Source organism: Balaenoptera borealis, assembly GCF_965194805.1.
Source record: "Balaenoptera borealis genome assembly, chromosome: 1".
Classification (NCBI taxonomy): domain Eukaryota; kingdom Metazoa; phylum Chordata; class Mammalia; order Artiodactyla; family Balaenopteridae; genus Balaenoptera; species Balaenoptera borealis.
The window spans coordinates 115,395,831-115,408,331 of record NC_138860.1 but is presented as its reverse complement, the minus strand read 5'-3'; the positions used below and the strand labels follow the sequence as shown (position 1 = coordinate 115,408,331).

The window sequence follows — 12,501 nt, the reverse complement described above, 5'->3', positions numbered from 1 at the left end:
TTTCCTTAAAATTATAAGTTATAATGCAAGACTCAGGAACAGTTTAAATACTATTCTTAAATCTACTTTTCCTGCCATGCTTTGCATTGGACATCTATATTATTTAGTAAAAAATAGCAATATTCTGGAATTCAGGAAACCTGATAATAGGTAGAGTGTGTGTTAGTAAGGATAACTTTTATACTGTGTTAGTTGATAGATTGCTATTTACTGAATTGTGTACTCTAAATATTTCTAGACTAGGCAATTCAGTTGATCCTCTTGGGATAGATTTCAAAGATATATTTTGCAGGTATAGTTAAATAAATATTGCAAAGTTTGATTCAGAAACTGATTTGCCACTAAAGCAGCTATATGTGACCCAACTTTTTTTTTCTTTTTAGCAAAACTTGAGAGAGCAGTGTAGTATAACTAACAATGAAGCCAAAATCCTATAGTCAAATCAGGCTTTCACTGTTAGGCGTGAGGTGGCATTCTGAAAGATGTCTGCTGAATATTTAGGAATAAGAAGTCTTGCTACACTGTAGTATATAGACTATCTGATTTGTTGAAAAGCAGTAGGAAAGGAACCATATTCAGTCATTTGGATAGAGGTACAACATATATCGTAGTTTTAGCACATGAAGGGAAATGGAATTGCTTGTAGTTTAAGGTCATGTACAAGTGGATTTTCTACAGAGTGAGGATTTGAGGGGAACTGAAGGAGGATATTGAAAATGGTTAATAAAATAATAATGTACATTTAAGCTCTTATAAAATGATGAAAAATAATCTAGATATTGAATTTTAAGGTATTGATTTTATATCATTTTGAAACATCCCACTGTATGCATAGCAAGTACTTAATATTGGTTTACTGTTAAGTTTATGAAATCCCCAGGTGTTCATGATTTTGTATTAGATATTTTTCCAAAGGTAATCCAAAAGGATAAACAATGTATAAAAGGAAAAGTTTGAGGGCAGATGCGTTTTTTTTTTTTAGTCTAAAGTTAATTGTATTATAAGAAAGAACCTTTTTCTTTTAATACAATGAGATACCACTTCACACCATGTGAAGTCGATGGCCTTAAAAATTAAAAAAAGAAAATAACAAGTATTGACGAGGATGTGGAGAAATTAGAACCCTCATACATTACTGGTGGGAATGTAAAGTGGTGCAGCTGCCGTGGGGAACAGTTTGGTGGTTCCTCAAATGACTAAACGTAGACTGACCATATGAACTGACAATTACACTCCTAGATACATACTTCAAAGAATTGAAAAGAAGTATTCAAACAAAAACTTGTATATAAATATTCATAGCAGCATCATTCACAAGTGTTAAAAGGTGGAAACAATCCAAATGTTCATCAACAGATGAATGGATGGAAAAAAATGTGGTGTATTCGCACAATGGAATATTATTCAGCCATAAAAAGGAAGGAGGTACTGATACATGGTACAACACATGGGTGAACCTTGAAAACATTATGCTAAATAAAAGAAGCCAGACAAAAAAAGGCCACATATTGTATCCTTTGTTTATGTAAAATATCCGGAATAGGGAAATCTGTAGAGACAGAAAGCAGATTGGTAGTTTTACCAGGTGCTTTAGTGACTGCTTAATGGGTATGGGGTTTCTCTTTGGAGTGATTAAAAAGTTCTGGAACTAAATAGTGGTGATGGTTGCACAACACTGTGATGCACTTAATGCCACTAAATGGTACACTTTGAAATGGTTAAAATAGTGCATTTTGTACTGTGTATTCACATTAAGGCATGTTTTGAGAAAAAGAGGAAGAATCTGCTTTTGTTTTAGAGTTTATATATTTTAAGAAATTTTGGGAGAGCTGCTATAATAAATGAGTTTTTGTATCCAAGGCTCTCTTTCTAGTGCTCATTGTTTTTCCACATTCATGCGAGGTCAGGTTATTTCAGTGTTTCCCAGAGTGTGGTATTCAAAATTATTTTAGGTGATGTGGATATTATTGCTTAAAATGAGGATAAGAAAAAATGAGCAGATCTAGAGAAAAATATGTAGCAGATAATAACATAGGTGAGAAGTAAATAGGCAAAGTTCATGATGATGTTATTCACATGAATGAAGTTTCAGAAATGATGGGTAATCTCAAATTCTGATTTTTCTGGTGAGTTCAATTTAGATAATGACCATCAAGTAAATCTTGTATGTCTATAGTTTATGAACTGGGGACTGGAAAAGGAGAATGGAAAAATGATTTTTAGTTTTAACTTTTTTGTCTGATCCTCTAGCAAAAACAGATCCTAAAAATGAAGAAGAAGAAAAGCGACGAATTGAGGCTCGGCGAGAGAAACAAAGGCGCAGAAGAGAAAAAAACAGTGAGAAATATGGAGATGGATACAGGTTTGTGCTTAGTAGAGTCTGAAAATTGGACTCATAAAAAAACTGCTTCCGGGGTTTGGGGGCGGGAAAATTGAGTAGATGGCCAAAAGGTGTAAACTTCCAATTATAAGATAAATAAGTTCTGGGGATATATTGTACAGCATGGTGACTATTGTTAACAATACTGTATATATATTTGAAGTTGCTAAGAGAGTAGATCTTCAAAGTTCTCGTCACAAGAAAAAAAATATAACTAGTGAAGTGTTGGACGTTAACTAAACTCATTGTGCTCATCATTTCACAATAGATACATGTATCAAATGATTATGTTGTGCATCTTAAACTTACACAGTGTTATATGTCAATCTCAATAAAACTGGAAAAAAGTAAAAAAAGAAAAGATATTTTTTAAAAAGCTGTTACTTTTGGTGTCTTAAGCTGGTGCTGTAGTTGTGTAGAGTTAACCTATGTTTGATTCCTGTCTCAAGGATATTGACAAATATATTCAATTTGCTACTCTCCATCTCTCCCACAACTATTTGGTTGTCAGTGTCTAAAAGAATGCTGTATAATTGTCCTTGGGACTTTCAAGCCACTGGCAATCACTCTTCAGATTTTAAAACTGGAATTCCTCATTTTTGTACATGCACAAGCAGTAATCTGTCTGGCCAAAAGAGATTGTGATATGTCATTAATTTTATGATACAGACTGATTTCAGAGATGCAGTAAGGAAAAATATGTCTTAGAATCGATAAATTATTGTGTTTAAGCAAACAAAAAAAGAAACCTGTTTCCTTGAAAAGGCAGATACATCAATTTGGATGTGAAAAAATTCCTGAGAGTCAAATGAAAAGGTTTGATCAAAGATATATAGGAATGGGACTTCCCTGGTGGCTCAGTGGTTAAGAATCCGCCTGCCAGTGCAGGGGACATGGGTTCGAACCCTGGTCCAGGAAGATCTCACATGGCGTGGAGCAACTAGTCCCATGCGCCACAACTACTGAGCCTGTGCTCTAGAACCCGCGAGCCACAACTACTGAGCCCGCGTGCCACAGCTACTGAAGCCCGCACGCCTAGAGCCCCGTGCTCTGCAACAGGAGAAGCCACCACAATGAGAAGCCCACACACCACAATGAAGAGTAGCCCCTGCTCACCGCAACTAGAGAAAGCCCGCACGCAGCAACAAAGACCCAACACAGCCAAAAAAAAAAAAAGATACATAGGAATGATTTTGATTTTTTGATATTTACAGTCATCGCACAGTGGATTGGTTCTAGGACCACCACCCCTCCTACCCGACCCCCACCCCCGCCAGACCCTCGAATACCAAAATCTCAGGATGCTCAAACACCTCTATGAGGGTTTTCATCTTACTAAGATAAGAAAACTAAGATAAGAAAACTAAGGCCCAGGGAAGTTAAGTTGCCTGAGGTCACATAAGGGCGCTAGGAAATAAACGCAGCAGTAGATATCAGATCCTATACTCGTACTCAGAAAAATAAATGTAATAGTACTGTAAGGAATTAGTTGGAAAGTGGAGACTAGAGGCAAAGAAACCAATTAGGAAACTAGTGTCATAATTCGAGGAAAAGGAAGTAACAAGAATATATGAGGTAGGAATAATTAAATGGCAGAAAAAGGGAAAATTCATTCTGGAGTGGCTCCTGAGCTTCTAAATGAGTGCATTTGTCCAGTCCAGGCTGATTAGTCATCCTGAAGTGATTTTTAGAGGGCAAGACTTTTGATCATCCAAGAGCTCTAACAGAGAATTATGGTTGTCTGATGTTCCACCTGGCTTTGTTGTCACTACTTTAGTGGTTTGGAAGCTTGAGGATGGAACAGAGTGTAAAATAAGTAGTAGAACTTCAGAACTTGATACTGCTTGAAGTTTGCTCTGGCTTTCTAACTGATCTAGACTTGAAGTGGATAGTTTAGGATTAGATTAAGTAGATCCATTGATCCATCTTTCATACCCAGAAGCTCCAGTGTGGGCCAGCAATGCCAATTGGTATAATAACAGTGTCCAAACAGGTACTTAGATACTATCTTTTTCTCACTTAAGCTAAATTTAAATCAACCATTGAATGGAAGAGAGGAAATCATTTATGCTGGGAAAATTAATTTTATTGGTATAGTCTTACGAACTCTTTCTAAGTAAATAAGGTAATATTTAAAGAAAAACTTTTTTTTCCTTTACAGAATGGCATTCACATGTTCATTTTGTAAATTTCGAACATTTGAAGAAAAAGATATTGAACTGCATCTGGAAAGTTCTTCACACCAGGAAACATTAGATCATATTCAAAAACAAACCAAATTCGATAAAGTAGTTATGGAGTTTTTGCATGTAAGTAGCTGTTTTTGAAGTGAGAAGCACTTCATCTGACATTTGAATTTCTTATATTTTCATAGTTTCCCATCTTTCTCTCATTTTATGTTTCTAAGAATTTAATTTACTATTCACTTAAAGAAAGAGTTGTTTTAAAATTAGCTCAGAAGTAGATGTGAATTCCTCTTTCATAGATTTTAGATTTGTTATTTGAGAGTACATTTTACATTTTTCACAGTAGTTTCTGGCAGAGGTGTCAGGAAAAAAATTCCTTTAACAGCTGTTTATTGATACAGAATCAGCTATCATCTATTAACAATCTTCTATGTACCTGGTGTTGTGCTGGGTACTTTTCTTCATATTTCATTTCAGCCTTATACTAACTCCTCTTTATCCTAAAAGATCATGCTCAGAGCAGTTCAGTGACTTTCAATAAATGGAAGTCTGAATTCAGAGCCAGAGAGCCTGGTGTTTGATTAGTGTCCTGTATATTATCAGAATGTGGTCATCAGTTCAACAGTTTTTCTTGAATACTTACAGAAGGTGCTGTTCAGGCACTGAAGACAAAGACACTCCCCTCAGTGAACTAACAATAATTGGAAATCGAACACACTCACACTTACACAGATGAGACTATTAAGTGGAAGGCCCCAGAGTGATGTAGGTATAGGCAGAAGTGGCTTGGAGAAGGGGTGGATAGTTGGGGCCAGGGCTGGATCTGGACTGCTAACTGTACATACAATTAATTTGGGCAAAAGAGATGGAGTTGTTAGAAGTACAGGGATCATTTACTCCTCTATATCCTTGCAGAATTGTGTACCTTAATTAAAATTTCTTTCTGTAATTTTGTTTAACTGGTTCCTAACTGTTATTTAGGACTTAAGTATTCATCTGTCCTGAGAAGATCTCTTGCCTATTCAGCTGTCTTCGATCTCTCTCTCTCTATGTGCCTAAAATACATCTTGAAAAGTAAATACTTTTTGTAGTTTCCTGGTACTTTATAGTAGTCTTTCCAACTAAATTGTAAGCTCCTTGAGAACATTTACTAGTTCTTATATAACAGATGTTGTTATCTTCCATAGGCCAAGCATGGTGCTAGGCCTATACTCTGTGCTCACCGAAAACCTTTTGGATTCTTTCTATTTTGTTTTCTAGGAATGTATGGTAAATAAATTCAAGAAAACATCTATTCGTAAGCAACAGACAAATAATCAAACAGAAGTAGTCAAAATAATTGAAAAAGATGTTATGGAAGGTAAGTATTTAAACAAATTGATTTAGAAATTTACATATATATTTTACATACCATAACCTATTTCAGTGTAAATGATGCCCATTAGAGCAGGGGTCCCCAACCCCTGGGCCATGGACCAGTACCGGTCTGTGTCCTGTTAGGAACCGGGCTGCACAGCAGGAGGTGAGCGGCGGGCAAGCGAGCAAAGCTTCACCTGTATTTACAGCCGCTCCCCATCGCTTGAGTTACCGCCTGAGCTCCGCTTCCTGTTAGATCAGCGGCGGCATTAGATTCTCATAGGAGCTCGAACCCTACTGTGAACCTCGCATGTGAGGGATCTAGGTTGCACGCTTCTTATGGGAATCTAATGCCTGATGATCTGAGGTGGAGCTGAGGTGGTGATGCTAGCGCTGGGGTGTGACTGCAAACACAGATTATCATTAGCAGAGAGGTTTGACTGCACAGAGACCATAATAGATCAATTGCTTACAGGCTCATATCAAAACCCTATCAGTGAGTGGCAAGTGAAAACAAGCTCAGGGCTCCCACTGATTCTGCATTATGGTGAGTTGTATACTTATTTCATTATATATTACAGTGTAATAATAATAGAAATAAAGTGCACAATAAATGTGCTTGAAACGTCCCGAAACCATCCCTCCCAACCCTGTCCATGGAAAAATTGTCTTCCACAAAACCGGTCCCTGGTGCCAAAAAGGTTGGGGACCGCTGCAATAGAGTGATATAGTACATAGTCATATGTGGTAGGCCTGCGTGGGTTATCAGAAATGGAATCCTTTGATTCCTGTTCTCATGCTTACAAATTTATCACTACCTGCCCTTACGTCTTTCACTTCATTTCCTTCATAGAGGAAAACTCAGCTTTGCCTCCACATGGAAGATACAGTTGTCCCTAGGTTCCGAGAGAGATTGGTTTCAGGACCTGCTTCGGGTACCAAAATCTGCAGATGCTCAGGTCCCGTAGTTGGCTCTCCAGTGTCCATGGATGCAGAAGCCATGGATACAGAGGGCCGCCTGTACTTCTGTATGTCCTCTGTCTCTCTTATACCTTCTCATAAGCCCCAGAGGAAAAGAAAAAAACATAGACACTAGTTCCTCTAAAACCTGCCTTTCTGTTTAAACAGCCACACTTCTTTAAGCATAGTCCACACTGGTCTCTCTTTTTTCATTCTCATTTATTACTTTACCCACAGCAGACAAGTTTCTGCTACCATTAGTCTACTGAAACTGTTAGACAGAGGTTACCAACACCAACTTCAGTATGTTCTTTTGAATCATTATCTTTCTTCTGCAACATTCTCCACTGATAACTGTATTCTTTGTGAATCTGTTTCCTCCCTTGGTTTCTGTGGTATCTCAGTGCCCTGATGTTTTCTTTATTCCCTTGTCATTTTTATTCTTTGTGCTTTTCCTTCTCTACTAAGCTTTGGAAGTTGGTATTTTTCAGTATTGTCAGTCCCATTATCATCTCTATATATCTTCCTGATGAATTAATTTACATACAGAGTTTAAATCAACATCTATATGTTGATTACTTATAGACCTATATCTTTAGCACAGATCTCTTCTAACTCCAATCTCCTACATCCAACTGCCTACTGACATCTCTCTTTAGCAGTCTCACAAAGTGAACATATCCAGAAAATTTATCCTCCCCTTGAGCGTCCTCCACCCCAAAAAGAAAACAAAACAAAAACTTAACAAATATCTCCTCATTTATCTTGGAAAGTGGCCCCATCATCAAAACCAGAACTTTGAAGTTAATCTTAGTACTCACCTTTACTATGTCTGTAGCATTGTGTTCTGTCGGTTCTATCTTTTAAATATGTACCAAGTCTGTTTCTTTACTTCCTCTTTAAATATTGAATTTGTTCAAAGCTTTATCTGTTCTCTTGGCAATTACAGTATTTTTCTAACTAGTTTCCTTACTTTTAGTCTTTCTTATCTTTAACTTTACTACATGATTTTATTACTTCAAGAATTTTCAGTGGCTTCCCCATCCTGCACAGAATAAAGTTCAGATTCCTAGGCATGGCACACAAAGCTCTTCATGATCTAGGCCCTGCTCTTTTTCCCTGTCGTCCCTTCTTTATAGTCTGTGCCCCAGCCATATTGAATTACTTGTAATTCCCAGAAAGTGCCATTTTCTCTTATATCCTTCCCTTGCACAGTCAGTTGTCTTTATGTATCTGATGGAGATTGGTTCTAGGACTTCCCTGCAGATAACAAAATCCATGATGCTCAAGTCCCTTCTATAAAATGGGTGTAGTATTTGCATATAAACTATGCATGTCCTCTTATATACTTTAAATCATCTCTGGATTACTTATGATACTTAATACAGTATAAATGCTGTGTAAATAATTGTCAGCATGGAATTCTGCTTTTTGGAACTTTCTGGAATTTTTTTTTTTTTTATATTTTCTACCTTTTTTTTTAAAAAAATATTTTCTATTTAAAAAATTCAGCCATGGTTGGTTGAATCTGCAGATGTGGAACCGGCTGATACAGATGGTCACAGTACTAGTACCTTACAATGTTACTTCAAGAATGAAATATAAGATCATGGGGATCTTTTTATTTAATTGAAGCTACATGTTGTCTACTCTTTTCTTAATCGACTGTCATGATAAGTTCAGTTGCCCAAAGGAAGAGCCAAGTCAATTTTTTCAACATAAAAAAATACATGGTTCTTTAAAAGTGATATAATTCCAAGGAAACTGGTGTGTTCCCAACAGGTTTTCATGTGCAGCGTTTAAAGAAAATTCCTGTGAATATACATATAACTTATTAATTTAACATATTTACTGAGGTCCTATTGTGTGTCAGGCATTGTTGCTAAGAGCCAAACATACAGTGATAAGCCAGGGAGCCAAAGCTGTTACTCTCTTTCTATTGGGATGTGCAGAAATCAACAAATAAAATAGGTTTTAAAAACATATAAAGTAGCCTTCACCTGTAATACACCTCAGTCACCATTTTTAAGATCTAACGTATGTTTTTGTTCCTTATGAATACAATTTTGACATATTTTTCCAGTCCCTACCCACCCACATTCATAAGCATGGAAATTCTTATTTTACTAGAAAATCAACTTTTTTTTTTTTATTATATTTTTTGGGGTTGGACTTATAGACCTCAGAGCATCAGTGTATAACATGATTAGGAAATATAATGTAATTATACTTTATAATTTTAATCTTTTATCCATATAGTTTTTAATCTATATATGCAGATGTATGAGATATAGCAAAAGAACTCTACCTATATACTCTGATCCTTTTTTTGGAAGAAGGGGTATAAATAATCATGGAAATGAAATAGTGAAAACTTGATTTGTCAGAAGTATGTGAATCACTACTTATTAATAGTTGCATTTCTTTTGTAGGTGTTACTGCAGATGATCACATGATGAAAGTAGAGACTGTTCACTGCAGTGCTTGCAGTGTGTATATCCCTGCTTTACATAGCTCAGTTCAGCAGCACTTAAAATCTCCTGATCATATCAAAGGGAAGCAGGCAAGTTTTAATTTGTCTTAATGAAGTCATTGAATTATTCATTAATCCCTTATTGCCCTTTAAAGGCTGTTGTTTCACACCTACCTACTTGTGTACAATCCAATTAATCTCATGAGTGAATTACTGTAAAGGTACTTAGAGAGACAGTGTAATACAGTGGTTAAGTGTAGTATTGTGGGCTCTGGAGCAAGACTTCTCTGTTTGAATCCTGGTTCAGTACATACATGTGTTAAGCAAGTAATAAACTTTTCTTTGTCTAAGTTTCCTTATCTGTAAAATGAGGATGGATAATCACTCTTCTCTTATGTGACTGATTAAGGATTAGGTTAATTAAAATATAAAAGGCACTTAAAGTAGTACCTGGCACATAGGAAGCATTCAGGAAATCATAGCTGTTGTTGAACGGTTCTGTTTATTGTTAACATTTTTTAAACGTGGTACAAAATGATTTTATGAGTGTGTGTGTATTTTAGAACAAAAAAGAAAGACTTGGTTATAGCATACATTTTGATGACTGGGAAAAATAAATTTAAGAAGTAGGATTACCAGTTACTATCTATTGTTACATTTTTAGTAGAATTTACTCAAAAATTCTAGGAAAAATTTACTATTTTCTTCTTGATTAGTATATTTCTGCTTCTGTGTTGGTTTTATTTAGTCAAATTTATTTCAAATAAAAATATTTACTTTGTGAGAAATTAGTTTGTTTGAAAAGCAAATTTAAAAATTCAAATATTAAAGACTTAAGTTTTAAATAGAGCATTCCTGAGTCTTAAATTCATATTTTGTATTGACGTGAACCCCATTTAACTCAGATTTTTTTAACCACTTTGAGCATGTACAATCTTTTTTTAAATCTTTGTCCTTTCTCTTTTTTGATATTCCCTTGACACCTTTTTGGCAATTAGACATTCCATTTTATTACCTTTCCTCCTTTGTATAATATATTCTTGTACTATTTACAGCCCAGAGAAAGACTAATTACTCTAGCAGTATGAAAAATTAGTCGTTTTTTTGATAGTGTGAAAATGAATAGTTGGAGTAGCTGGGGCTGGGGGAGTTGGATGTAGCGTGAAAAGGAGAGAAAACAACTGTTTAGTAGACCCGGACTTAGAGTGTTTAGTGACTAAGTGTTTTTTGCTGAAGTTGATTGGCTTTTTGAATCTTCATTGTTTTAATTCATAGATGATTTAGATAGTGGTCACAGTAGCTGTTGTTGCTTTAGAACTTAATTTGCCAGAAAATAAGTCATTTAATTCTAAGGATTCGAGCATGCAGTCATTTTAATTAAGGAAATATTTTTCATGACATGGTTTTCAGGTATCTCAGTGTGTTCTGTTTTTCATAGGCTTATAAGGAACAAATAAAAAGAGAGAGTGTCTTGACTGCTACAAGCATTTTAAATAATCCAATAGTGAAGGCGCGATATGAACGTTTTATTAAGGTAAGATTTTAGTGCAAAAACTTTAGGTTATATTGTAGTATTGTAATAGTTAAATGATGATATGGTAACTCTTTGTGATATTTAATATAGTACAAAATTAGGAGAATTTTACTTAATATTGTACATATAGGTAAAAAAATATCTTTTTTCCTAATTATTGGGATTTGTTGGGGGAGGGAGCAATAAGCCATTCCTTTCTTATCGCCTTTCTAGCTCTGGGTCATTTGAGAGATACACAGGAGTCTGATAGAAGACCCAAATGTCAGACCCAATATTATCCTTGATTTTTTAAAAAAAGAGTGACTTGGTGGATATGTCTTAGATAGTCTAGTATTTCACTCCTAGACAGACTCACCTCCCCCCAACTTCTCTTACTGGTTCAGCTGGGCAGCAACAGGGTTCTCCTGGTCTATCACAATGCATAGAACAAAGTAGAATGTACCCTTTCTGTTGCTAAGAAGATGCAAAAGAGGGTCTTGATGCCCAACTCAATCCCTTCTTTCCCCTCTTTTGGGTCTTCCTAGCAAAGAGAAATTCCAAAGAGGAATGATGTATCCAATTTTTAGTTCTTTTTTTAAGCATACCAATTAGATAAGTCATTCCTCTTCCTTGGATAAAAGTTGGAGGGGAAGTAGGAAGATCAGATATGTTGCTTCAGAAAAACAGCTCCCTTATAGAATCAGGAGGCCAGGAGAAAAGAGGTTTGCTTCTAATGTTAGGAAACTCAGAGGTGAACAGTTAGGTATACCTGGCCTACTGCTTCTCAGGCTTTTTGCCATATATTATTCCAGTAATCCTTCTTTACATATTATGAGCACTTACTGTATAAATAAGAAACTTATTATTATTCAGGAAATTAATAGAAATTTTTAAAGGTTAGTTTTTGAGTCTTTATAAAATAATACCTCATTTAAAATCATCCTGCGCTGAAGTGAGCCTGTTATGTTGAAGATTTACAAAAGTGTTATTTACGTTAGTAACTAAATATTTTATAAATTAGAGAAGTTTTGTTTATTTTGGCTGTTGTGATTAATAGGTACTATTTGATGATCATTAAATTGTTATATATGTATATCTAATATAAATATATATATTTAGTGATCATTAAATTATTCCTCAACCAGATGACTTCCAAGCTGAATAAATCTCAGTTCTTTCAGCTTGTTCCTGAGGGCCCTATTTTCTGATTTGTCCTATTTGGCACTGTTTACTGCACTCTTGACACCACTTTTAAAAAGTGAATGCAGGGCTTCCCTGGTGGCGCAGTGGTTGAGAGTCTGCCTGCCAATGCGGGGGACACGGGTTCGAGCCCTGGTCTGGGAAGATCCCACATGCCGCGGAGCAACTGGGCCCGTGAGCCACAACTACTGAGCCTGCGCGTCTGGAGCCTGTGCTCTGCAACAAGAGAGGCCGCGGTAGTGAAAGGCCCGCGCACCGTGATGAGGAGTGGCCCCCGCTTGCCGCAACTAGAGAAGGCCCTCGCACAGAAACGAAGACCCAACACAGCCAAAAATAAATAAATAAATAAATAAATTAAAAAAAAAAAAAAAAAGTGAATGCAGCCCTAATTGAAATCCAATTTTGTGGGAGATATGGCATCAAAAAGATTAAA

At 35.9% G+C, this 12,501-nt stretch overlaps 1 protein-coding gene across 1 annotated transcript in view; it reads left to right on the top strand.

Moving 5' to 3' along the window:
- Nucleotides 1-12,501, top strand: part of ZNF326 (zinc finger protein 326) — a 22,050-nt gene extending 9,549 nt beyond the window's left edge. The window contains 5 exon segments of the mRNA XM_082385746.1: nt 2,251-2,362; nt 4,542-4,689; nt 5,827-5,926; nt 9,315-9,445; nt 10,794-12,501. Of these exon segments, the coding sequence (XP_082241872.1) occupies nt 2,251-2,362; nt 4,542-4,689; nt 5,827-5,926; nt 9,315-9,445; nt 10,794-10,901 (599 nt within the window). The 3' untranslated portion in view covers nt 10,902-12,501.